The 27,414-nt window shown below is 45.1% G+C and overlaps 1 protein-coding gene across 1 annotated transcript in view; it reads left to right on the top strand.

Annotated features, from left to right (window-relative positions):
- Positions 1 to 11,288, top strand: part of CCDC50 (coiled-coil domain containing 50) — a gene marked incomplete at both ends in the record, with an annotated part of 33,305 nt that extends 22,017 nt beyond the window's left edge. Inside the window, 8 exons of the mRNA XM_079539937.1 lie at positions 312 to 429; positions 3,831 to 4,535; positions 7,052 to 7,158; positions 7,703 to 7,747; positions 8,274 to 8,378; positions 9,156 to 9,235; positions 10,173 to 10,270; positions 11,269 to 11,288. Coding sequence (XP_079396063.1) covers positions 312 to 429; positions 3,831 to 4,535; positions 7,052 to 7,158; positions 7,703 to 7,747; positions 8,274 to 8,378; positions 9,156 to 9,235; positions 10,173 to 10,270; positions 11,269 to 11,288 — 1,278 coding nt within the window. The remainder of the gene's footprint in view (positions 1 to 311; positions 430 to 3,830; positions 4,536 to 7,051; positions 7,159 to 7,702; positions 7,748 to 8,273; positions 8,379 to 9,155; positions 9,236 to 10,172; positions 10,271 to 11,268) is intronic.
- Between the last annotated feature and the right edge of the window lie 16,126 nt (positions 11,289 to 27,414).

Here is a 27,414-nt window from a genome sequence, read left to right as displayed (position 1 = left end):
CCTAAGGTTGCTCAGGAAATCCCTCCTACCACTTTTTGGCAGTTACTACTTAGTAGACTTGCATATAGATGGATTAGGAACCTGCAGGTTGTTGGGTAGGCTCAGTGGCGGGTCGTGTGCTAGTTGCTGATATTGCCTCTTATCAGCCGCTAAGCTGGAAGCCCCGTCCAGTCCATGGTTTGAATGCAAGAGTAACCCTGTCAGTGTTGTCTTAAAAAATAAAACTATGAGGATTTTTATAATTGTGGTCTAATAAGAACCATCTGGATATGTTTTGTGGGGAAGGTAATGGTTTTCCTCCATCTCTGCAGGACATTGCCCGTCTCCTACAACAGAAAGAATTGCAGGAAGAAAAAAAGCGCAAGAAGCACCACCCAGAATCCCAGGGACACAAAGTCTATGAGGATAGCTATTATTCAGAAAATGGAGGTAAGTTTCTGCTTGTAAAAGGGATCAAGATCATGGTGCTGTAGGTGAAACTGGTGATCTGGGTAGTTTGTTAGGGTGATTTTCCTTACTTGCGTTCAGTCCTGCATTCTGTACTGTAGCACTGCATGAATTTCCAGGGTCAGGATCTGACTTTATTCTAAAGTCAGAAATTATTTGTGGAGGAAAAAACAATAGCTGAGAGTATGGGTAAGTCAGCTATTTCTATATGGTGCCACAGCTGTGCAGAAGAGAAATGCAGATGTAATTCCGTACTTAAAACTGTTTCTGTTTGAATGTATGTGCTCATCTGTGGTGCTGGCACTGCTACTTGCATACAGAAGCAATTGCTGGTTCATGGAACAGCTTTTCAAACAAAAAAATAATCCATTCAGGTATGTATCCAAGTCCAAAAATTAGCACAACTGCTTTGAATGACTTACTGAATAACAAGATCATCTCCCCAGAATCTTTGCTATGATTATCCTCTGGGACTGCATTTTATGAAGAAGATACGACTCAGCGCTGTGTTGTTTTCTTCTGGACGTCTTTTGCAATCAAATGTGAACTTTCTTTAAATTGAGAGGGGAAAATCTGTGTGTGTTTAATTATGGAGCAGTGTGGTGTTTGCTTTGCTATGCACTGGTGGTGGCTCTTGTGTTCTATCTTAGAAAATGTGGTGGGGAAGAGATGGGTTGCTTTTGATCAGCAGATTATGAAGGTGGAAATCAAATCTCTTATTTCTCTCCTTAACATCCATACTGCTGGCCATTTTAAATATTTTCATCTGAACTCAGGCAAAGTATTGTAGTTGCATTTGAGTAGAAGCTCAAGGAGGGCCAAGGAAATGCACAGCACAAAGTGCACAGCAGTAACTAGGTGAAAACTTTATGGCCACCAGTTCTGTTATGTGTGCAAAGCTGGAAAGACTTTGGTCTGAGAGTTCTATAGCCAACCCACAGTTTGTTTCAGAATTAAATGGGTCAAGTCCCTGGAAAAATTACAGTAGAGGCAATAGTGTTGCCAGGCAGAGATGGTACCACAGGATGGATTTTTGTAACAGTGCAGCTGACAGAAAGAAGCCTGTGACTCTGCACTTTGATTGCTACAGATTTGGAGAGCAGGGTGTTTTGGGGGTCTAATTTTTCTCCCTGCTGTAATCTGTAGTTTTGGGAGTGTGCTAGAAGGATTTATTGCCTGTTGGTTGTATTGCGGCTCTTGATCCTTGTTCCTTAAAACTAGAAGGGACTGAAATGGTTTTGGATGTCTGGATTGTCTAGCACTTTAATTAAAGGTCTTTAAATACTTGGGCACCATTTGATGAGGTTTCATCATTCTTTGTTTGTTTTGTCCTCATTACCTGTGAACTTAAACACAAAAGAAAAGCCCTTGCTTTGTTTGGAATTTAGTCTGCCTTGACCAAATAAAAACTTACCCCATCCAGGAGGAGTGTGGATTAGGGTTATTGCTCCAGAGCAAACCAAGCCTTTAAGAAGTGGAAAAATAAACATGAAAGAAAGCAGAGTTCCTACCAGAAGTGTCCGTGCCATGAAAAATATTTCACTATTAGCTTAGTCACATGCTGCTTGAGAGAATAACACCAGGACCTAAAGAGTGTTTACTTGGCTCCCGCAGAAGGTGCTGTGGAAACCAGTGCCTGCTGAGGAGTTAATAGCCTTGAGATAACCAAAAAGCAAATTTCCTGCCTGGGCTGTCTGGCATGATTGTGTTTCCTGCACCAAACCTTTCGTAACCCAGCCATACTTTACTCTTGCATAATCTCCTTTTCTATTCTGCCAAATCATCAAGCTTTCCCTAAATGGCAAAATGAATTCATTCTTAGGCCTCTGTTAATATCATTCAGAAATCAACGAAAAACCATTTATGACTCTTACCTTCAGATTCTGGTGCACGTTGTTCAGTAAGTCACTTAAATTGTTGCACTGGATGTCTCTCTTTAAGCCGTGCTAACAGTCTAAAACTGAACACGAAAACCTACCAGCTAACAGGAGCTGCTGTGGTTATTCTGAAAGTCACACAAACAGAACCCATTTGTTTTCAAGATAGGTTTTCAGTAGGCTCTATTTTTGCTGGCTCAGAAGAAGGTATTTTTCTGGATAGTATGACTTGAAGGGAACATTAAGTTTTTTGGTTTGTTTTCTTAGTTCTGAAATCTGGATGATTGTAGAGAAGGCAAAGGTATTTGTTAAGACAGAAGGTGCTGGGAAATCTATTATATGTTTTCAGATGCTATAAAAACTCCTAGCAATGCAGCAGGAAAATCTTACACTTTTCTTTGTATGTTTCTGTTTCAAATCAGCCTCTGCTTGAAGGGATTTTTTCTGCAGCAGTACACATTTGCTTTGAAAGCTGCTGGGGAGATAACGGTTCACTCAGTGCATTGATTTCTTTCTCAGCAAATAGGTTGATTAGAAATGAAATAGATGAACAGATTATATACACTCAGACTTCTGCATCCGTACAGTTGTGACTGCTTTATTACTGAAACTAAAAGCAAAGAAAAATTTCCACCTGCTTTTTGGAAAGCACAGAGGAAACAGCCACACTAAGCTGCTGAGTAGGCGGCTTTTTCCAGTTCTGCTGCTGAGGTCAGGAGCTTGGTTGCTGCAAAAACTTATCCTGCCCTTAAGCTGCTGTAGCCCTCTCTGCAGTCAAGCCAAACTTCTGTTTATGCGATGAATAGCCTGAAACTCCTGTGACTTCAGGAGCATCAGGTGACAGTTTGTGGTGGAAAGTATGTGGATGCAGTAGCTATCTGTCATCTTTCTCTTTAAATATAAAGAAAAATCAATTCCATCCCAGCTCTTTTTCTTCTTCCCACTTGCTGTGGGTCTTTGCCCATAAAGGTGAGGCTTTTATTTCTGGTGAACAGCCGTGTAGTTAAAGCCAGTGTGAGGTGTGAATGCTCATAAACCAAGATCCAACCTGAGTCTCTGCTTGGAGTCTCCTGGCCTTAAGCTCCTGTTGCTTCCCCAGCCTTGCCTCCTGAGAATGCCATGTCCCACAGCAGAGACAGATCACCAGGAGATGGGTTGCTCTGCTCTGTTCTGCAGCCCTAATGGAATCAGTAAAAATCCTTAATCTCTTTATTGGTTTGTCCTCACCTTAGGACATGTTCAGGCATGCTTTTGGGCTGCGACTGTGCTTTCTGCTCTAACCCCACTGCCTCCTGTGTTACCCTGATGTAAGCAGAGCCCCCATTCCACTCTCTGCTGTAGCATTTTGTGGAACATTATGTCCCCATTCATTTCTTCCCAGCTGCTCTGTGCTTTACCTCTGTTTCCAGCTTCTCCTTGATTCGGACTGTGATTCTGGCCTCACTGAGCTCCCATTAGCCCCGTGTCACTAACCAGCTCCTTGTTTGTCCCTCCCCTGCTGCTCAGAGCACCTCCGGGCTGATCGCAGGGAGCAGGTTTCTGAGCCTCGCAGGGCGCGTGGTGACGATAGGCGCACGCACCGACAGAGAGAGCACCGAAAAGCACGCTCACCTTTATCCCCCAGTGCCTCCCAGCACAGGTATGCCCCACTGGAGGATCACAGTAGGTCTCCTCAACCAAGTGAGGCCACCAATAGCCATCGGCAGGGGTGCAAATCTGCCAGCCACGGTGGGTCTGGGAGACCTCCCAGCCTTGTCCTGGAAAGAGAGGCTGATGATGGTGCTGGCGAGCACACTGACAACTGGGAACTGCAGGACAGGAGCACACCTGGCAGGGAGAAGTCTTGGAGACCTCTCAGTCTCGACCTGGAGTCAGAGCGTGGACTCGCAGAGCAGGCACGGTGCAGTAGAAAGCCGACGAGGCGAGATGGAGCAAAGCACCTTCCTGTTCTTGATGTGGAACTGGAGGCTGAGCAGGAGACCTGGCGTCGGGGCGGCAGCCAGCTGGTGCACCATGAGAACCGCAAATCCCGCTATCGAGGCCACTCTTCTCATGGGATGGAGCATGAGGGCAAACTCCAGGAGTCCAAATCCCAGAAAGATCACAGGAGGGGTGAGGAGAGAGACTGCAAAAGGGCAGGACACAGGAGACCTTCCCCATCCCCACACACTGTGAGCCAGGAAGAGGTTGGAGACTGCCGGAAAGACTCAGGTAACCAAGTGATGGGGAAGGTATACGTGTGCGTGAGGATGGACCTTTGATTGCCAGATCTCTTATCTGAAACTGGGGTTTTCTTTTGAAGACAATCTCCAATATCAGTCTGCAGTGTGTACCTGGTGAATCCTGCCTTGGTTTCTCCTCTGTTTAATGAGATTCATCTTAGCCACTAAGACTCTCACTGTTTATTTCCTGATGTGTCCCCATGGCATCAAAGAGGATAGGTAAGAAGGTATTGTTGGAAATGGTACCCTTTATCTTGTGTTAGAATTCCCTTTTGAATTTGCATTGAGATGCTTTGTGCTGTGGTTCTTTATCACAGGAATGGGATTTGATGTAAGATACAAGGCCATAAATGAGGACAGTTTGCTTAAGCCTAACAAGCCAGCAGCTTCCTCCCAGTTTCCATTGAGAAGCTTGCAAAAGTAAAGATGAGGTTTTCATCAGATTCTGTACAAGTAGATTTTTCTGTGGTCTGTAGTTTCTGTTAAATAGTTCCAGGGGAGTGTTGACCTTCAAAAATCAAGATACATCTTACTGCTTTTTAACCTCATCGGAGTAAGGACTGGTTTCTTAGTGAAAGTAGGAGTTCAGAGGCTTGAATCTATGCCTGTCACAGGGTGGGTAACTCATGCTTCAGGCTCTGCATCTGGTCCTCACCTGAATGAGGTGGGTGAGATGATGCATGTCTGTCTGCAGAGGTGCCAGGAGCATTGTTCTTTGTTCCTCATGCAAAACTTTTCTTTAGGGCAGTGGAAGATGTTAACTGAGCTATCATACAACACGGGCCCGAGTGACTCAGTTTCTGATCACACTGACACCAAGTCCAAATAGCTGGAAGCTCTTATCCTTGTCCTGTGGGAATCAGGCTGATCTTTGTGCTCCCTGAAAGTGGGCAGAAGTGATGTGGAAGTAACACTTATTGCTTTCCGAGCATATGAAGACTGGCACCAGTCTGTGTGTAAGGCAAGCCCAGTCTCTGGCTGTTTGGTGAACAATTCCTGGAAATTCAGTTTTGTTCTTCATAGGGGCGATGGTGTATGGGCTATTTATTCCAGCGTGGAAATAAAGGCTGTATTTACCATGGCCTTGAAAGCAGTCTCTGTATTTTAACTCTGACCAAGCTGGTGCTTTTTGCTGGAGTTCCTTTGCTGGTTTGTGACTGCAGCTCTTTCCAGCTTGGATTGATCAAACTGTTCCTGAAAGGCCACGCTGTATGCTTAACTGGAACCTCCAGAACTACTGAAAGGTTTCTTTTTATGCTCAAAGTTGCAAGAGGAGTGCTGTGGGCTTAAGTTCATTGGTCAGTTGACTTAAGGGAAACGAAAAAGCAAAAATACCCTATGTATCACTTTTTAATACCTGTTCCATGTTTTGATTCTGGATCGATGACTGAAGTCTCTGTCCCTACTGTAGTTTGAAGTATTTGGGATGCACCATCAGGTATGATGGTAGTTTGATAAATGCACAGAAGGTAACCTACTGACCTCTAAAAATGTCTTTTTTTTTTCTCCTCGCTCTCACCTGATCAGAAAATTGGTATGTGGCCCACCAGGATGTAACATGTATTTGCAATCAATGTGTAAACAGGAGGATGGGGATGAGGCTTATTTCCTGAGTTTGGAATGGAAGAAACACAGACATCTGTGTAGTGGTATATTTCGGATATAAAGCAGAAGCTCATTTAAATGTCTGAGATTGCTGAGCATTACAGTTCCAACTGCAGTTGGAAGGGGAAGGCATTCATTGTATGTGAATGAGATCATGCATTTTGTAACAGAGATGTAGCAGGACTCCTTTGGTAGTGTCTATTGCAAATAGACTATGGAGGGATACAAAATGCAGTACATTAAAATGCTTGCGGGTGGTTTAACTTGGAAATGAAAATTAAAACCAAAACGAAAACATTATCTTTGAAATAAGTATTAAGAACAAAACAAAAACCTGTGTACCTTGCAGCACTGCAAGGCCTGAACCATGTATGAACTCCACAAATGTTTACGTGTTTTCTAACTGTGTATTGCAAAATCCATGTGTCAGACCAAAGAACAAAACTGTCAGAAACCTTGTGTGAATCTGTCCCAGACACCTTTTGCAGCCCATGTTGCTCTGGAGTGTTTCTGAACTCTGCTGTGCTTGTAGCAAACACATCAGGCTGCTCTCTGCTGTTGAGTTTTGCCAGCTTGAATTGACAGAGTAAAAGATCTGATTCCTTTGGTATCATCACCATGCCAGCAAAAGCTGCAGCAAGAGTCATGGCTTTTCTGTCATACAGTTACCTTTGTTATATAAAATGGAGTGTAACTGTACATATAGAAAAACCTCACTCTAAGGTGCATGCTGCACCTTAGCTAAAGTGTTCTCAAAATGTTTGCTTGGCAGATATGCTGTAGTGGTTTGTGGGCCCCCTGAGTGGAAGCTTTGCAGATGGCTGAGAAAATGGTGGGGATTTCCTTTCTCTGAAGCATTCAGGGAATAGATGAGTTGATTCTTCTCTCTCAATTCCGTAGGAACTAAGTTGAGGGGGACAAAGCAAACCATTTACGACAAACCCCGAAGGGAACAGGAACTGTCTGATGCAGAGATTGCTCGGAAACTGCAAGAGGAAGAGCTCCTGGTGAGTAGAGAGAATGTATTGGTCACATTAAAGAAATTAAGGTACCCATCAACGATAACTTGAATCTGCAAACCTTTTGCATTTGACTGTGACTTAGGCCTCAGGTCTTGTTGCTGTGTTCTGATGGTCATCTCTGCCTCCCATGGCTGCTTGTGGAGTGAAAGCTTCTGTCTAGCCAGTAGAGTCTTTTATCCCGAATTTCACTCTTGAAAACTAAATGGTAGAAGCAGAGTGTGGTATTAAATAAATGCTTTCAGGCAAGTGAAGATGGCCTGTAAACAGTGTGCTGAACTGAGAAGTGAGACAGCCCAGTATCTTGGAAGAGAGTGGTAGAGTGGACATTTATGGATTATGGAGCGTCTTGGCAGATAGGTGGGGACTAAACTCTGCTGAAATGCCACTTTGGTATTGAGTTGAACTGATTCAGTATGTTTGAAGAGGATGGTAGTGCATTCCTAGGGAAACTTACGTGCCTTGTCCAATAGGTTGATGTATCTGAATAATTCGGAGATATTACTGTTTTGTTTCTTTTCCTTTTTTCAAGGCCAACCAAGCAGATCAGATGGCAGCTCAAGTGGCCCAAGATGAGGTAAGAAGCTAAATGGTCGTAGTATTCCTGTACTCGTGGAAACTGCTGAACTCCACCTGTCCTCTCTGACCCTCCAATTGTCCATCTCCCTTCGTGTAGAGAAAGTTCAGGCTTCTAGTGAGGTCTATTTCTGGCTGGTTTTCATGTTTGTGTTCAGGTTAGCCAAGCAGGGAGTTGTGCTGCCTATTGCAGCTGTGACAAAGGAAGGAGCTATGTGGCTGCAGAAGAGCATCTCTTCTAGCTGAACCCTCTTAGGGGGTTCTCAGAGATGCTGCAAGATGAACTCAGCATTGAAGGAAAAGAAACAAAGGGCAGAAAGGCCCTGCTAACACAAGCCAGGTGAATCAGGGGACCCTCTGGGCATGATGCATGTAGTCCATTTCACTTCTTCTCTGGCATTTGATTCCTGATCGCAGATTTCAGTAATCCTGGCTTTGCACCCATTTGACATAGCAAAGAAAAGGATATAAGCAGCTCAAACCCTCAAGAGCAATAAAACCTTCTGACACTCTGTTTTCCCTTTCAGGAGATTGCTCGTCTCTTGATGGCAGAGGAAAAAAAGGCTTTCAAGAAAGGGAGGGAGAAAGAAAAGTCTTCCTTTGAAAGAAAGAGAAATGATCAAGACTGGAAGGTACGTCAAGCTTCAGGAGGCCTCACAAATGAAATGCTGAAATGTTGTTCTAGAGGGTGGTGAGAATGTAACATATGGCCAGGAGGAACCAGACAGACCCTTGTGTGAGAAGGGTCCTGTTGCCTGTTATTCAGCTACTTTGCAGACAGAGCATTCCCTATGTTGAAGTCCTGGCTGGAGCAATAACAGCAGTAGCTGGTTCTCTTTGGTCATCACAGGTACAAGGACAGTGCAGCTGCTCCAGTTGTCACTGCTTTATAATGAAATTGGCACTGTAACCGAACTATTGAGTATATCAAGCCTACGTTAAGTTTTTTGTGAGTTATGCTGCAGAACTTTGGCTAGCTGTTGTGGAAGGAGATAAGAAACAGATTTCAGTCTGCCGTAGTAATGTGCTAAAGGGGTGTTATGTTAATCTTGGGGCCAGCTGAAGGTAGTTCATGTTTTTGGACTCCTTACTATGTTTGAGCAGTTGCAGCAGCACAGCTGTGTCCCTTGTGATGAGCCCTGCTGCATGCAGTTCTTACACGCAGACCATATGCACTTGACCCCAGTTTTCAGATGGGACCCTCAGTGCTGTCCTGAATTTAGAGCAAAGCTTATGTTTGGCTCAGCAAGGCCGAGTTTCTGAAAACTAGTCCTAATCCTGTTTGCACACGTCTGGTTATGGTTAGCATGCATAACCAGAGCACAAAAGGAGCTGAGGCAGTCTTGATGCAACTGGCTGGTGTCTTGCAAGGCATACAGATGTGAACTGCTTTCCCTTCTTCCCATCAGCATGATGCAAGTGAGTCCCCGCGCTCAAGGTCAAAAGAAGGACCTGAAACTCAGCGACACAAAGGTGATAAGTCTTCAAGGTGAGCTGAATGTACAGCTGGTAGATCTGGAGAAACACATTCAGGAAGGTGCTCAGGAGCTGAGTCATGGGAGCAGTTGTGGGGTGAGCAGCCTGACTCATAAGGGGCTTGGCAGAGAGCAGAGCTCTTAGCACGGGAAGGGGATGTCTGACACAGAGCTCATGAAGTGCTTGGCGACGTGTGTCACTCTCTGTGCTTATGGCATCTGGCCGTATTGGTCTTCCTGCCTGAAGCTGACAGAGATTGATGAGCCTGTGCAGTGACATTTGTTAAATGGCAGAAAAGCATCAAGAGGGTTAAAGAGCTGCCGGGAATGTGAAACCAAATGACATTTCTGGGCAGGAAGGAATAATCACACTGCATTTACACAGCTGCTCCCTTGTGTCCTTGCTCCCCAGCTGAGCCCTGTACACTGCTCCTGTAGCTGTGTGGGAACACCCCATTGCAGTGAGTGTGTTGTGCTTCAGACAGCCTCATTCCTGAGCTTGTGGGATCGTCTTGTAATGCTGTGCATCTTCTGAATCTCTTTGTAACCTTGGTCTGGTGCTTCTGATGTGGAACTGGATGCTGGAAATGACTTTGACGGTTTTGATTTCCAATCATGATAGCACCTTACAACTTTTTGTTTAATTTCCAAAAAAAAAAAACAACAAAGATGTTCAGGTGGAGACCAAGATCCCACTAGAATGCTCTGGGATGAGAACAGGACACGTGTTAAACACTTGAAATGTTTCCATTTGAGGTTTGCATCAAATTTCGTAATGGAGGAACTGGCCTGCAAGTGGAAAGCTCGGATCAGGCATGGTTTGCATCAAACTGGCAGGGACAGTTCAGACAGATGAGATGTCCTTTTTGCCATGATCCAGTGCCTTTTAATTTTATACTGTTTTTTTTTTTTTAAGTACTTTTTTTTGCTTTCCTTTCTCATGCTTGGCAGATCACAGCCTCTCCTCGATGACTTTGAGCACGCTCGGTATTACACAAGCCAGCCCAGCCCCTTACGCCAGTTTTCCAAACCTGAGCACTCTCCTAAAGGTAGGATCAAGTCTGCAGCTGGCTCAGCATGAGGGTTACTGTGGGCTTTTTTCTTCAGCTAACTAGCCTGAAGGACAGAGCAGTTGAAAGAGGAAGAATGGATGTTATTGTCCCAACAGATAGGTGATGCCGTTCAGTGTTTGAGCTTTACTTCCTTGGCACTTGGCTCGCTGAGAGAGTAAACAGCTGAATTGGTTTGCCTCAAGTTTGCCAGAGTGCTCTTTGCTTGTCCTCTATGATCTCTCAATGATAAATGACTGTAAACTCAGGCAGCAAATGAAGGAGAAATAACATCAGGACAATGATGTGATGGGTTTTAGGTGACTCACTAATATAAAACAATTCAATACATGACAAAAAGCCTCAGAGTCTCTCCTGTCTGGTGAGTGAGTGGGATGATACAGAAGCTTGTCCTGAGAACAGGCTTGTTTTGTTCCTGTTGCATCTCAACTGTTTTGTTGGCTCATTTCCTGAAAAAGTTTGGCAGCAGTGCAGTATATTTAGGATCACCTTCCTTCCAGCTCTTGAAATCTGAATGCCAGTTGTCTGAGTTACCTCTGGAGTCCCCGAGGGAAGAAAGGTGCAGCCAGAGTTTGACTCAGTGGTTCAGATTGCTTCCAATTCCACTGATTGTAGCTTAAATTTGAAGTTTGGAAAGCTTTACTGATGGTTATAGAGCACAAGAGCTGGAATTTGATGGCAGTTCATATAGAGTGTAAGCTCCATGTTCATTCTGTGTTTTTTTTTTTTTTTTTTTTAGTAAGACTGAAATGTGGCTGCAGTGCTGTTCACAGCCTGGAAGCAATAAGTGCCTGTCTTGTGGATCTATGCTTCCTTTAGTTTCAGAAAAGTAATGTACAATTCTCATTTTGATGTTTGACTTTACCAATTCAGACAGCCAGCAGGGCAGTACAAGTAATATGACTGCAGGTCATTGTATTTTCTTCCTTGGGATCTATCCTTACTGATTGTTTTTTTGTTTCTGTTCTGCTTTCCAGGTTCCCGTAGGAAGCAGTAAACTATGCTAGCCTTTGCTTTGGTACTGACTCTTCTGTAGCAAACATTACTGGAATTGCCAGGCAACTTTCTCAAATCCTTACCCTTTGGGGGATCCACCTTCCACTCTCAGGATCTCCTTTTTAAGTGTCATCATATTAGTAAGGAACGTTTGTTCATTTCAGTTTTCTGTTCACATGTGATCAGTCAAGCAGTGCCGTACAATCTAGCCACCAGTGAGCTGTGTGAATCAACAAGCTAATAACAGCTCCCTCTTATATTCCTTTCAGGCTTTCCTTTTATTTTTAAGCTTTGGCTGGAGCTTTCACAAATAGAAATGCACGTACAAGAGGGAGAAAAATTCAAGATAAGAGCTGGGTCATGGCAGTGCAGCAAAACGTCTTAATTGCATGTCCTTTCCATGTTAGGATGGTTGAGCAAAGGGTTCTAAGAGGGAATGTGCATTTCTTCTGCTGCTGGTTAGCAATGGAGGCAATCAGGTGTGTTAGCTTGCAGAAAAGAGAGAGCATTCTCACAAAGTTCACGATCCAAAACAGGAACCTGGGGCTGGTGAGGAAGAAGTTGCCTACAGAATAAAACTCCTTGACTGCTGTGTTTATTTCTAGGGTTCCCAGCAATTTGTTTAGAGCATTCAACCAAGCTTCAGAGTATAGGATAGGACAGTTAGGAGGAAAAGACTATTTCAATTGAAATTAAGCCTTTGTTTGCATGGCTTTTAAGGCATGCCAGGGAGTTGATGAAGCTGTGAGTTGTGGGTTGGGGAGAATCATGCAAATGAATTTAAATGCCCGAGGAGATCCCTGCGGTCACCTGCTTTGAGCTTCCAGGCGGTGCAAGCCAAGGAATTCTACAGAAACCATGTTAAGAACTACTGTAACTCCTAATTCAGTTACTGAATCACTTGAGCATGGTAGCTTATATCTGAACATGAATATGTCTTACAAACATGAGGCCACATGGGCACTGAGAATTAAATCCAAAGATTACAGTTAGAAGCCACTTTGAGGTAGCCATGGAGTGCCAAACAGTGTGCAGAAAGTGTGCTCTCTGACTCTGCTCTGTTCAGCACACCAGGCAAGCTCCGGTCAGGATCAAACTATTGCTCTCCAGGGCACAGTGGCATCTCCAAGTTTTAAGTCCTCTGTGCAGATTTGCTCATGTGCTTGTTTCTTTTTCTTCTTTTGATGGTTTGTTTTCCCTCGACTCTTTGAAAATCATCCTGCTCTTGCAGTAAGAAGCAGCCTTGTCCCCTTGCCTTCTGTCATCCCAATTCTTTTGTCTTGCTGACTTTTTTTTTTTTTTTTTTTTTTTTTTTTTTGCCAAGTGCATTTTTAAGCTGCAAAGCTGAGTGGCTGGATACTGGTTTGTCTACCCAGTACAGGTTACTCACTTGGCAGTCTTGTTCATGGCAGCTGAGCTTGGCTGCAGTGCCTCACTGCCCAACTTGCTTATAGCACAACGCTGAGCCTGCCCTGCCACACTCTTCATCTTCTCCTGGCAGCTGCAGTTCTGCTGCTGCCTTTGCTGAGAAGATGAGGCAGAGCTGTGATTGTGCTCAGCCTCACCACTGGCCTGCGTAGCTGTCTGGGAAAGGAGCCTGACACTTCTATGGAGCTTTGTGGAGAGCAAATGCTGGCGTGGAACGCTGATAGGAAGTCAGGGAAGATGATGGCTCTCTGTTCTTGCAATAGCATACAATCCAAGCCCGTAGACAGCTGAAAGGCTTTAACTTTGGCTGTTGTCCTTGGTTAGGATAGCTACTGAGACAAATCACTAGGAATACAAAGCAACTTGTTTTCACATAAGTTGCGAGGGCGCATTTAATAACACAGACGAGCTCTTGCCTTGCCTGGAACAACAACTCAGACTTCCATCTCTTACCCCTGCTGGGATGTGGGCACCATTTCTGTACCTGTGAAGTTCCAGGTAACCCCTCAGCTCCATGCGTACACCAACCAAAAATGTTGCAACGTAACTCTTTGTGCACCAGCAGCCATACTCTTGCTTCCAGGCTGTGGGCTTGCTTACCTGCACGAGTCCTTAAGTGAGTTGCAAGCTCTTGCTTGTTTGCTCTTTCTTCTCAGGAAATATCTCAGCCAGTGGCTAGATTGTACTGCCCTTTCCTTGTGCCCTCTTCTTGTTCCATCTGTGTCCATTCAGAAGTGTTAATGTTGTTTTTAAGGGATCGGGGGAAAAAAAAAAAAAGACAAACAACATAAACAGGTTTTTTTATTATTATTTGATAACTTGGGTCAATGTGGCAACCTCATTTGTGGTGACTTTATTTTATAGAGGTTTATTTTTGTATTTCATGTAACAGTCAAAATTTTTACTGCTGAAAATGCCATTTTTTTTTTTTTCCTTTTCTGTGGGATTTTTCCCCTTCGTTGCCGTCAGAGTGTATTTACTCTGTGTGTGAAATGGATGCCTGGTAGGGTTTTATGTACTAATAGTCCTGCAAATATCCCTGCTGCTTGTATCATCTGGGCGCTTATGAAAATTGATGGGGAAAAATCCTGCCAAATAAAAGCGGTTGTGCTTTGTGCACGTTTTGCATGGGAAAGTGGTGACCCTCTATGCAAGGCATGGGGGAAGCCACTAAATAGGGATCCAGCCCTCCCTAGGCTTCTGGAGATAACTGTGATGGGCTTTCTTGCACTGCGCTTGGCTGATGCAACTTCTTTCTTCTAATCAGGAAAGTCACAAAGGCCCTGAGCCTGCTGGCACAGGAAGGACCTGTTAAATCAGGAGAGATGCTTTTGAGCATCCAGATTGTTGACTTCAGTGGGATTGAATGGAAATGATATGAAAGATAATTGTGGTTGATTTGATTTGGAAGCTGAGTGAAGTCCAAAAAAAAATGACCCAGTGCCTAGGCTGTGAAGCTGCAGCATCTCCTTAGTGGCCTCCTCAGTCCAGCCGTGCTGTCCAGTGATGGCACCAAGAAGAGGGAGCTCGCGGGAAGGACCCAGGAATGTCTGCTGCTTCTTTGGATTCTTCCAGGGAGTGTTGAGTGCTCTGGGGCTGCTTTGTTCTGTATCCTTCCTTAGTGCTTTCCTTTTTAATCTTATTCCCTGCCTTTATTCATTTGCTGGCCCTTGTTATGCTTCTGCTTTATTTTTCCATGGCCCTTGTGAAAAGAAGGACCTTGAGGTTTTGCTAGAAGAGAGCTGACACCTACAGGGAGAAATGCTAAGATTGATAACTGAGAAAAGCTTATAGGGGATAAAGAGGGCAGTTGCTCATCTGACATGCCTTCTGGACTTCACACAGAGAGCTTCATGCAAAAATTGCACCCTGCATGTTTAATAGCCACGTCCATGGCACAACTGAAGAGCTCAAGAAGAGCTAAGATTAGAGGTGAACAAGAAGCCAAATCTTCCTGGAGCTCAGCACCTCAGTTCTGCTGAGAGTCAGCAAGATGGAGTGGCACAGACCAGATACAAAATCATCACCTTGCATGTGTGCCCCTGGGAAAGGGACACAGTGAAGTTGTCGTCGTAAAAAAGAAATGACTAGAGCAATATCTATTTCCATGGCAGAAAAATACGTAACTTCTTTTTTGTATGTGTACATCTTCTCTTGCTGAGTCTCAGTAGCTCTGGCTGTGTTTTGCTCTGAATTCAGTAGCGTGTTGGAGCTGGGACCCCTACCCTGAGCATTCAGATCTTGCATACCTTTCTTACTATCTGTATTAACAAGGAAACATGGAGAGTCCATCACTGTGGAATCCTGGCACTTCCTGATCTCCACAGCAGGCACATCTCACCAGCAAGAGCTCTCAACACCTCCTTGCCTCCGTCTGAAGCACAATGATCCGCAGAAGAGAGGTTGGGTGAACCCGAGTGGTCGTGCCTTACCTGCAGAGATACTTAATGTCTTCAGCAGTCTGATCTGGGTCACCTTGCTATGAAACACTGTCTTAAATCATGGACTGTACAGCTTCCTGAGAAGCAGTTATCATCATGGAAATAGACCAAACAGGTTAATCTCATCTTTTTTTAAGGAATTTCATGTTTTTGAACTTAGTGGGGGTGGGAAAATATCAGCTGTTAGGGATAGATGGATTGTCTCATCATTGAATTTCCTCCTCTCAGGGAGGAAGGATAGAAGTTACAAATGCTGCAGTCTGCTTTGCTCTATAAAAGGGATCTTGTATGTACAGTATTTTTGTATCTTTGCATTCCCACCTGTCCGTTTTTAAATCAAGTTTCATAACATATATAGGAAAAAAAAATGAATTTTTTTTTTTGCAGTGCTAGACCTTTGAGTTTTTTGGGGTTTTTTTTGTGCCAAATTACAGCCACTGTTACATTCTAGGATATTCGTTCAGTTTACTGATCAATGTGTATATTATATTTTTTATTACCAAGGTTTTTATTTTAATTCGTATTAACCTGTATGCAAGCTAACTGTGGATTGCTAATTTATATATAAGGGGAGCACTTTGGAGACAGTGTGAGGATTCCCCTGCTTAGTTTACACTTCTGTCACGTAGTGCAGCCAGCCCATAGAACTCATCAGTTCTTGCAAAGAACGTTCTCCTGGGTACCTGCCACCCAAGTAGATGGCTGCTGTGAGGAAGGGCAGGAGCACTGATGCTGCAAGGCTGTGTTTGGCTGCGATAGGAAATGAAGCAGAGCCTGTAGCAGGGCTGACCCCAGCTCTCTGCTGTCCTGTTTGTGGCAGAGATGCCCAGGGATGCTGCTGCAGCAGGAGCCCCCTTTTGGGGGTGACTTTGAGGTTTAATCCGCCCTATAATCTGTCCCCAGCAAATGGATCGTTCCGGTCTCGCCCTGCTCTAAAGGAGCTCCATGTGTGGTTTTGCAGTTGCTTTGGGAGGTGGGTGTGGGCACAGTGTGAGGCACAGCTGTGCCCCTCGCATTGTGCATTCTACAGGCAGCTCATCTCTTCTTGTGGAGAGCAGGCATAAACCTGCAGATATTCCAGTTTACTGTACTCTTAAATCGTGTCCTGCAGCACGTTTCTGTGCAGTAATGCCTGTGCTACATACAAGTGCCACTTGGACTGCGATGCCCCAGACAGGCTGCACTACACAGGTCCTGTGCTGAGATGCTGCACTGCCCTCAGCCTGTGGGCTGCAAACGTCAGCCACCACCTGCTCTTGGGGTGGCACAGGGCAAGGCTGGAGTTGTACAGCTGATGCTCATCATAGGAGAGTCCTACAGAGGACAGCAGCACACAAATGAGTATTTTCTACTTCACAGCAAACAAGTTTCACTGTATCAGTGTTCACTCTTAAGTAGACTCCACAGTGTGTCTCCAGCTGCATCCGTGCACTGCAATATAGCTAACTGCCTCAGAAAAGCTGCGGTTGTCTAATTTAGCTCTTCAGGGTAAGCTTTCAGCCTGTTGGATCTAAATGTTGGCCATAAGGTAGTCGAGCAGTTGAACTTCCTCAGAGCTGCAAGTGTACCCTGTGTTGCAACAGCTAATCCTTAAGTATAAATCGCGCACTGACAATAATCTGTCTATGCAAGCCTATTTTATTTTTGACTGTTCACTCTCTAATTTTATCAGGTTTGGCATAGAACTTCTGAATGACATTTAACCAAAGTATCATGTCCGTGTGTGTGTGTAGCATGTTTTGCTTCTTACTCCTGAGTTCGTTGAATGTAAAGGGAACATTGCCTTGCCCCATTTTGTTCAATAAACCATTGTATTTTGTTATTGACCACCTCCTTCTGCCCCTCTGCGTGCTTTTCTGGGAACACTGAATGGGGTCCTTTTCCCCAGTGTGTCAGGCTCATTCAGTGTGTCCTGCTGTGGGTCACACAAGAGCAGGGGAAGAGCAGCACTTCATTCCACTTTTGGCTCCCGGAGCTTTGCTGTTTCTACCAATACTTATGTTCTTCCAATTTAATAGATATGTAGCAAAACAACAGTTTGTATTTAATTCGATTGTTTTGTGGCCAGAGAGATGGAAAAAAGCTGTGTAATGTCTTGGAAAGGATTTGGACTGTTGCATTTCCTGAGATTGTGATACTGAAAAATAAAGCTGTGTAATTATTTGCAAGGGTAGGATACCTTTTTTTTTTTTTTTTTTTTTGCTTCCTGAGAGCAGCTCAGACCTTGAGTGGTTTGACAGAAGGCAATGAGAAAACACGACCGATGTCCTGGGTGTGGCCAATGTCTTCAGAGGAGGCAGGTGAGAATGCAATCACATTCAGCTGGTCCCAGGAGGCAGGGAGCAGCAAAACACATAATTAAAAAAATACTGGGCTTGGGTAACAGAGGAAGAGCCTTGTAAATACAGAGCACTCCTAAGTGCCAAGAACTCTGCCAACTTGCAATTTATTGTAGACTTCTGTCTGGAATGACTGGGTTGGTCTGTTTTTCTTTGAAAGGCTCCTTTCATGCCAGCCTTGGCGCCTGTGTGAGCGCTGGGTGGGAAAGGGGCCAGCTGGAGCCCCCAGCAGCATCTCTCACCTGCTGTGCCAATGTGCGCACAGAGAATTGTATGTGGGAACCACAAAAGGAACACTGAAGGGCTTCTGGAGCCTTTAAAAATTTTTTTGGCTGTATCAAAGGAATTGCTGATCTCTGGGTTTCCAAGTCGCATGCAGCTACCAACTGTTTGGATGTGGCCGATGATTCGTGCTGTTCAGTGGTGATGGATCCAAGTTTCCCAGGTAACGTTCAGCTATGAGAGAAGGTAAGCCAGCAGAGACTGTTTCAAGCCAGCATTGCTGGGTACTTGGAACCCTAATTGCACATTTGGCTGCTCCATCCTGCCCTGCAAGATTGGATTTGCAGATTGCAGCAGCCATGCTCACAGGAACAGGGTGCCCTGAAGAAGCCATAGGTGTCCCATCCCTGAAGGTGTCAATGGCCAGACTGGCTGGAGCCCTGGGCAGCCTGAGCTGGTGGGGGAAAACCAGCCCATGGCAGGGGTTGGGACTGGGGGATATTAAAGATCCCTTCCAACCCAATACAACCATTCTGTGATCTCCCGTCTCTGCACATTTGCTGGTAAACTTCCACCTAGGTTCATGCTATTGTGTGTTCCTTGTGGCTTGGGAGGGCTGAGCCGTTCTTACAGATTGAGGAAGGGTGGGGGATGTTCACACTGCAGGTAGATGGCTTTTCTTGCCCAAAGAAAATGGTAAAAAAAAAAAAAAGGAGATTGAATAATAGAGACCTGAGATTGGCTTGCAAAACAAGTTTAAAGTGAGCCCAGAACTTGAGTCCAGCATCTGCGTATTGGTGAATGTCTGTGCTTCTCTGATCCCGGGGAGCCCAACCCAGTGTTATGCAGTGGCTGTGCCAAAGCCTGCTCCAGTTTCATCACGCTGATGGCAGGCAGCAGTTGTGAGCGTGGACACCTCAACTTTCATGTTGTCTCCTTTCTACCAGCATTGCTCTTGCCTTAGTAATCACCTCCCCAAGAAGGACTCAGTCCCAATGACTCACCTCATGGCCTTTTGAGGCCATGCTCCAAACAGCCACAAACAGCCCCTGGCTGGTACTCCTGGGACCACTGCAGGGCTCCTATTTTTGTCTGCGCTGCTTAATGCCACTTCACAGTACATTTCTGTGCCTGGATTAAGATTTGGATCCTTTTCCATCTTTATTAAAACACAGTTGACATATGCCATCTCTATTTATAAGCATCCCTTTGCTGGGCTGAGCCCGGAGCGCATTACACACCACAGCCTTCCTCTCCTCATCCTCCCCAGGTGCTGTGTCCACACATCTGATTGTCACCAGAGGGTGCTCTGAGAGCGTCAGCATCCTAGCCAGGCTGGAAAACAGGTGCTTTGTAGTTTAACGGTTAAAAGTAATTACCTCCAGCAACAGCTGACCACCTGGTAATGGCTCCCCTGGCAGCCCAAGGCAGCAGGAGGTAATTCAGCTGCACGAAGTGAACGTTAATTGCACATGGCTCTCTGCAGGCTGGGGATGCTGACACAGCCAACCAAGGCTGGTCCCTCTCACCCTTCTGCTTTCATACCTGGCACTGGAAGTCACTTCTGCTCAGCTGGAAAGACTTTGTTTTCTCTAAATGTTCTGATCTACTGATGGCAATCAGGACAAAGCCCTAGAAACAAAGGGAGTTCTTGCCATGCGGGCCCCCAAGCCGTGTGACACAGTCCAACCTACCTGGAGTTTGAACAGAAACTACTCAAAAAGAGCACATAACTCTAAAGACCAGGGAGTTCCTGCAGAAGTAGGGCAAAGCATCATTTACATACAAACTATCACCATTGTGATTGATTAGTGAGGTACTCGTGAAGGCAGTGTGAACATGGCCAAGGAGGTGGGCTTATTCCTTGAACCTTATTCCCTGGTGCACCACGTAGCAGAAATAGGAGCTTGCTCTGCACAACCACCTTTTAAAAATAAGACCTTGAAAATAAAGCTGGGGTAATGATAAAAATAAGTTATAACACTGTAGGGAAAAAAAAAAAAAAAAAAAAAAAAAAAAAAAAAAAAAAAAAAAAAAGATGAAGGTGGAAAAATGTTTTAATTTCACTTCGAGTGAGGTTTTCCTTCGTCCCTGAGTGGGAGGCATGCTTTATCCCATGGCTCTCTCTAGTGGTCAGAGCGCAGCAGAGAGACAGCTCAGCTGTTTCCTGTTCCTGTACGGGACATAGACAAACCCACTGCTAACCGAATAGCAATGAGCGTTGTTCTTGCTTTTCCCCTCAGAGGATTGCAGCTGCTCTCTCATCCGAAGATGAATCTTGCAGTTTCCCTCCTCACCACGATGCTTGCAGTGGCTGTTGGTGTGAAATGCTTCAGCCTGTGGTTTTAAAAGGAGCAAATGTGTTTTTCAGGCTTGTAGGGCTTTGGGGATTCTTTTCTTGCTATAGTGTGAGTGAGACCTCAGAGAAACCTGTGGCTGCTGCCTGGCAAAGAAGCTCTTTAAGGGTGCTTCCAGAAACTCTATTTTGGTGATGTGGCTTCTTGCTGTGCAGCACTGCCAGGGAGCTGCCGTGGGTGCATTGAGTGCTCAGCATGGGACTGTCTTGCAGCTCTTCCCCCAGGGAACCACTGTGGGTGGCTCCTGAGGTCCAGGCTCTGCAGCCACGTGACTGTCAAAAAGTTCCCATGGACCTGCCTGTATCCAGTGGGAGAGAGATGCTCTCTAGCAAAATTCTCCTGTAATGCACTTAGGGAAACCTTTTTCCTGTTAAACTGTTCCCATGTTTTCTGTACACGAAAGCAGAAAAAGCATCACTGCTGTGAAGAACATTGATAGCTTCCATTGCACAGGTTGCCTGAAAATGTCACTATGATGGTGCTTTACCAGCTTGAAACTGAATGGTCCTCAGCCCAAATTAACTATGGTGCCTCCTGTGCAAGGGGGAGGCACCCAGATGCAGGAGTAGCAGCTCACCAACACCAGCTCTCACTGCTGTTCATGCCTCCTTAATTTTAGTTTGGTCCAAAAGCACGGCTGTATCTGTCTGCCTCAATCCCACGGTCTGAAGCACGTAACTGTTCTTGTATCTTGTCCTTCTTCCTTCTGCAGTATTTACCCTTTACAGCTTAATTGGGTTCTGTGTTACTGAAGGCTGCTTGCTACTTAAAGGGCATTAGAGACTTGCATTGAAATATTTATGTTCAGTGCATTACTTCATTAAGGAAATGATCTAAAATGAATGAAGATTGAATTATGCTCAAAATGCCCTATAAAACTGTATGCCGACTGATTACTTAATGGTTCTCCTGATACATGATGCATTAGAGGTCCATGTTGCCTTTAATTTTTCATGGGCTGAACTGTCTTGCAGCAACCCTGGCCTGCTGGTTAATGGCATTTCCTTGTAACAAAAAGCCTGTTTCTTCTTTTCTTGCCATATGTGGTGTTTTTGTGATATATGAATGGAGATGCCAAAGCACATTTTGTGCTTGAGAAAGTAACTGAGGGCACTAAGGGTATCACTGCTGTTTTGGAGCCAGGATAACTGTTCAGAAGATGCCTCTGTAGCTGAAGAGAGCCCTTGAGGTGTGTGTTCCATCCAGCCCTGAACATGTAAGCTGTCTCTCCAATGTACCAATAAGGGGATGGTTCTGAGATTAAGATTGAAAGAGCTTAATTCAGTGCTAACTACACAACAGAACATTTGGGCAGCAAAAAGCTTTCACCAAACTCTTCAGACTTTGGTTGAGGCTCTTAGTAAGTTCACTGCAGTTTAGTCTTCAAGAGTGGCAAATGAATTCTTCCAGCTGGGACTTCATAGTGCAAATACTGACTCAAACAGGATGCAAAGAAGCAGCACTGCAACAGGTATTTTAGCCTCTTCCTTCATCACTTCCTTTGTGTATTCCTGTTCGTTTGTCTTCTGGAGTCTTCTACTGTTTTTCATTCCCCATGAAAATCGCTATACACTTCCATAGTGGAGGAACTCCAGCCTGTGTACACTGGACAAGGCTGAAAGTGAGCCTTCATTTGTACAAAGGAAATTGCCCTGGGTTTAACAGAAACAGCTTTGCTATAGCAGAGATGTCAGCCATATTTCCCTTCTGGCCTGTCCCTTAGTCTCATGCACTAGGGCAATCCAACCCTTGCAAAGTCAATTGTATTAATTGATACTTACTGGATTATCTTTCCAATCCAATGAGCTTTATCAGGGTGAGCTGGAAAATAAAGAGTGTGCAGGGACTTGGAGGTTCAATCCAGTAGAACCCCTTTGTGAGTAAAGCAGCTCCTGCAGAATCCAGTTTCCTGAAGCACTGAGTGTTCCTCTGCTGTGAGGGGCAGAAAGTGCAGGACTGGGGAGTAGGAGAGCTGGGTCCATCTTGCAGATCAATGTGTGCTCCCAGGGCAATGCTGGCAGGGCTGAAGGTGCAAGCATGGAGCTCTGAAGCAGGAGGTGGCTGCCCCAGTCACAAACAAGCAGTGCTTTGCCTGTACCACGCTTCTCCTGAGAAAATCAGTATTTTGTCTGCGTGACTTAGAAAATTCAGTGTATTGACACACTTCACGCTATTCACCAGGAAACGTGCATGGATGTGTGCATCAGGCTCAGGCTGCTGTCTGATTTCATGGTTTGGGGCACTTAGATTCCCTCCAGGCAGCATCCACTGCAGCAGCAATTTTCTGCATCAAAAATATAAGGAGTTATCCAGTTGAAAACCTGGGTTTTAATCTTGCTGAGCTACAAAGCAATGCCACCTCTGTGCCAGGAGAGTGTGCTGGCTACACAAATATAGCCTGATAAGACCATGCTTTGCAGTGCTTGCTGCTCAAGATCTGAAGCCCTGCGGTGAGTTCACAGAGCCAAGTGGAGGACTGGGGGGACCCTGGGAGAGGAGTGCTGATCCAACTTCTGCAGCAATTCGTGTCTTTGATGCTGTCATTGAATTAAATCCTGGCTGCAGATACCTGGCTCGACACTGCTGGGTATGCAGTCCTTGGGCTAGTGGCTCCCAAGGCTTGTTGCTACCTGCACTCAGAGGCATCGAGTCCCTCTGGGTGGTGGCAAGCAGAGAGCTTTGGAGCCACATTGCCATACAGCCATGGTGTAGGCAGCAGGTGACACTCACAGGTGGCAGCAATCATGGTGATGTTCACAGGTGGGAAAGAGTGCAGCCCTGGAGTCCAAATGATTGCAGCTGTGCAGAGTGGAGTGTGTTGAAAAAGGATGCATGCAGAGCAAAACGAATTAGCATTTTTATTGCACTGTTTCTCAAACAAACTGGGGTCTTTGCTTTGCTTTCTCAGGGGACTAGGAATATCTACTCCCTGTCTTGCAATGAAAACCCAGAGTGTATCCTCTGGCTCCTGAAAGCTTGAGATTTCTAACACAGTAAATAAGGCAACATGTTTGTTGTTGTTCTTCCCAAAGTCAAAAAAAGGACTTGGGATTTATGGTGAAAGTTATTAATAAAAAGTGTTCTCTGGGGCAGTGAATTCAGAGGTTGCCTCATCAGACAGTAATTACCAGCCCAGCACCAGCATTCCTGAGACAATTGAAATTTAGCCTCCTGACAAAAAATTGATTTTGAAGATTAATTGTCCCCTGTAGCACAGTTTTAGTCCAATCTGAAATACAGAGAGGACAATTGTCCTTTGAGTTTAATAGAGCAGTCTCTCTTTGATATTCACAGGGCTGGAGCAGCTCTATGCATTTGTTCTTGGTTTTGCCTTGACTTAAGGCTGGCTGTTTGAGAGATGCTCACGTCAGAGCAGGGAGAGCCATGGCTGATGTCTGTTGGACTTGATGGTTTTAGAGTCTTTTCCAACCCAAATGATCCCATGATTCAACTGCATTTATTGCCAGCGTTAGACAAGGGGTAACAAAATTAGGATTTAAAAAGTAATCATAAGATACCTTCTGGCAAAGCTGGGAGCACGGGGGGGACTCATCTTCACACCCACCTATGAATCCCTGCTCATACTCTCAGGTGGTGTACCAACAGGCTATGCTGGGAAGTGGGAAAGTGAAGATCCCTCCAGTGATGGCACACAAAGCAGTGGGGTTTAGGACTGCTCCTCTCTGCAGAGCTTAGCAGCATAATCACAGGGAGCCTGTGAGCCTAGCTTGCAAATGCCCCAGCTGTCCTCCATCTCTCACACCTGCACACAATTATCCCATAATTCTTCACTTCGTGAGCTGCTGCTGCTGCTGCTGCTGGGGGGAGAGAAACTCCGACCAGCATCTCTGGGGCTGTCCTTCATTGTCAGAGGAAAACTGTTCGATAAAGGCAAGCAGGAAAATAACTACTCGGTAAGCAGTCTGAATTTTCTTAAGCTGAGATGCCCCCACTGTCCTCCCTGTCCACCCACAGCAAAGTGCATTTGTGTGTGTGCGATGCGGTGATTTGGCCACTTGGTGTCTCTGTGGGTTGTGAAGAGCTGTGTGTAAATGGAGGTCAGGCTGGAGCTTTCCCATTCCTATTTCCCTTTCCTATTTCTTGTTACAAACTTCAGATTCTAATGTGGATCTTGGGGCCGGGAAGACTTGATCCTAAGGGACGCTGCTGAGGATCTGCAGCCATCAGTGTTGAAGGTATGAAGTATGCCAGCAAATACCTACAGAAGTCTGAGGTGAGGAGTCCTGGCCAGCCTGTACCCCACCTGCTCCTGCCCTGCGTAAACCCGATGAGAAAGGCTCAGTGTGCTTCGTGCAGGGGGTGAGGAGGTGTAGCAAGTGTAAATCAAAACCTCTACCATTCCCTTCTGGTGCCTCTCATAAGGGATTTGCAATGTGCTGCTAAAGCTGAGAATCCCAGCCCTGTAGAATGTATCACAAGGAGCTGTAGGGTACTGCACAGCTTACTGCAGGCTTACAAGGGGACCAGTCCCTAGGGACATTCAGACAGAGAATGAGGATTTGAATGGCACAGATGTGCTGCATCAGATCTACCATCCTCACAATCCGAAAGGAAATGTTTGCCACAAGGCTTCTACTTATGCATGGTGAGAGTCCAGATTAGCTTTTGCCTGCAGCTGGGATCTGTGGTATCTCTGCACCTTAGAGCATGGAGAGATGGATGAGCTTGAGCTTGTTTTGGGCACGGGATAGATAAAACTGGACAAATTTACAGCCAGGGCTGCATGTGGAAATGCCTCAGGTTTCCAATAGAAGTTTCTGCTGGGGGTACTAAATTTCATTACAACGGTGGCTGGAGGACCCAGCTGTCCTATGTTAAATGCAGGTTGTGTTACAAACAGGCAGATTCCTTTCCAACTCATCTAGTCTTAAAGAGTTTTCAAAACTTCACTCCTGCAAACGTAGATCTGCCTGGATACAGGCTTTTCTTATAGTGATTCAGCAAGTCTGTTGCTGCTCCCTAGGAACGCACAGAGCCATATATAAGTCAGATACAATTTAAAATAAAAAAGTGGAATGACCTTTTTTCCAGCTCAGTAAAAAGTTCTTGTATCAAACGGGCAGCTCCAGCTCTGCGTGGGTTTTCTTCTTGGATCTTTTATAGTGCTTCCTCCTGCAGCGCATCCATCGTTGTGTTGGGAAGGTGGTGGGTGAGGAAATGTGTAGCTCCAGCAAAACAGCTTCATCGAGCCTTGAGGTGCTTGGGCAAAATCGTGCACAAGTCTCATGCTGCAACTGTCTGTTATTTGTGTGGGAAGATAAATTTGAAACATCTCAATCTATCTGCTAAGCTGCTCTTTATGAGCTACAAATGGCTGAGTCTGAGGATACTAACAGGTTTGAACTGAAATCCTGCCACTGTTCTCCTTGAGTCAGGGACCACAGGAATACCGAGCTTTGTTGTTTCTGTATGAGGCATGTGGAGCTGCAGAGGGGACAAGGAACACAATGCCACGTAGTCTGCTCCTTAGATGAAAGGAGCTCTGGGCTCAGGGATGCTTAAAGAAGTGAAGGATTTAGTGGGGAGATGGTTTGGGAAACCTGCAGAAAGCAGGCATCTCTGTTCCTATACAGGTCACGCGAGAAAAGGGAAAAATTTGTTTATTAAACAGCTTTCTGTGACTTATTAACTCCATTCATCTGAGGATAGAGCAGTTCCCCCTGGAGTGCTTGTTATTGCTCGCCTGGAAATCAGTCAGGGTCTGGCCAAGAAATTATGTTCCAGTTGAAGCTCCTTGTTCAGGAGGTAATTTATGCAATTGCAAGAAGACTGCTCCCATGGCCAAACGACTTCTATTAGCATAACTTTAATTCTCTACTTTCAACAGAAATAATTCACGCTTTATGTTTTTCTTCAAGACCCTGTAATAGACTTCAAGCTTCATGGAGAGATTAGGGTTTTGTCTTTCCACCAATGATTGCTTCAACAGTAGAAACTGCTTGAATTTTTTCAAAAGCTAATCTGGAAAATGGAACAGATCCTGGCAGGTGTCTATCCCCAAGTTTTGTCTTTTCTCAGATTAGCATTTGCTATGCAGGCTACTACAGCCAGGTTGTCTTCTCCAAGTCAGTGTTGATGCTTGCAAACTTAATACTTCTAGCAAATGTTAGAGGTCTCAACTGTGTTATCTACTTTACAATAAAGAAGCAGAGACTTGGGAGAGTCTGACCAACCTCTGTTCTCATTCTTGCTGTGGACTCAGTAGATTTGGTTGTGGTTCCTTGCAATAACTGAGGTACTTGATGCCCTGTTAAAGGGTTTGCGGGTCTGGGTGTCACTGCAGGCTCCTGGGAGTCTCTGCTGAGCCAAAGGGAGAAAACCAAAGAGGGTTCTTAGTAGAAGCTTCTTAGTAACTCATAACTGTTTAAAAGCTAACTGGCTTGAAAATGAACTAACTTGTAAAGAACCATGGTGTTTGCTGAAGGATCAGCCAGCAGCTCTCCACAGAATCTGGAACTGCCAAGGCACTGCGGTGTCTGCTGTGTGTTATGACATGTAGGTACACGGCTCATCCAGAAGTCATTCACCATATGTTACGGTGCTTAACATGCTTTTAGGTGTGGGTGTCTGTGGGTAAGAGGATGGCTGAGGGCGTCAGGCTTTGGCTACTCCAGGGCCAGACCCCATGCAGGACTTGCTGACCTCTGGGGTGCGCTCTGGCCTGCTGCATGATCTCAGGCTGAGTGCAGATGGAGGAAAGCATGGTCAGGAAACCTTGGGTGCTTGTTCAATTTCTGTAGCTTCTTTTTTCCCCACTCAGGAACTAAAGCATGGACTTAGGGAAGTTGTGGCTTGGCAGTGAGGTTTAGCTAGGAAGAAAAAAAATAGGTAATTTGTCTTAAGTTCTTAAAAAAGATATGAACAAGAGGTGCCTATCAAGCACTAAAGGTGGGATAAAATCACATATTATGGGCCTTTTTATTAGCGGTGATCATAATTAACACTAGACATACAGCTATATGTTGCATAAACTGTAGAGGAACAGATGGGGACCCAGTTCTTGCTTTGTGTTGCATGAAACCACATGAGCACACAGTTATCACTATGGGAAAATTCCTGGAAATATGCTCCTTCTGTCATCTCAAAGGAAATGCATTTAATTGATACTATGGCACCATATGCAAAAGGTGCTCAAGGCCAGGTTGGATGGGCCCTGAGCAGCCTGATCTGGTGGGGGGCAACCAGACCGTGGCAGGGGTTGGGATCAGATGGGCTTCAGGGTGTCTTCCAACCTAAGCCAATAAATTATAAATAAATAAATAAATAAATAAATAAATCTACTTGCAGGCCTGTGCTTGGATTGCTTTGTAATGCAAAAG

The sequence above is a fragment of the Tetrao urogallus genome (genome assembly GCF_951394365.1).
Source record: "Tetrao urogallus genome assembly, chromosome: 9".
Taxonomy (NCBI): Eukaryota; Metazoa; Chordata; class Aves; order Galliformes; family Phasianidae; genus Tetrao; species Tetrao urogallus.
The sequence above is the reverse complement of the archived record's forward strand: the minus strand, read 5'-3'. Positions and strand labels throughout refer to the sequence as shown.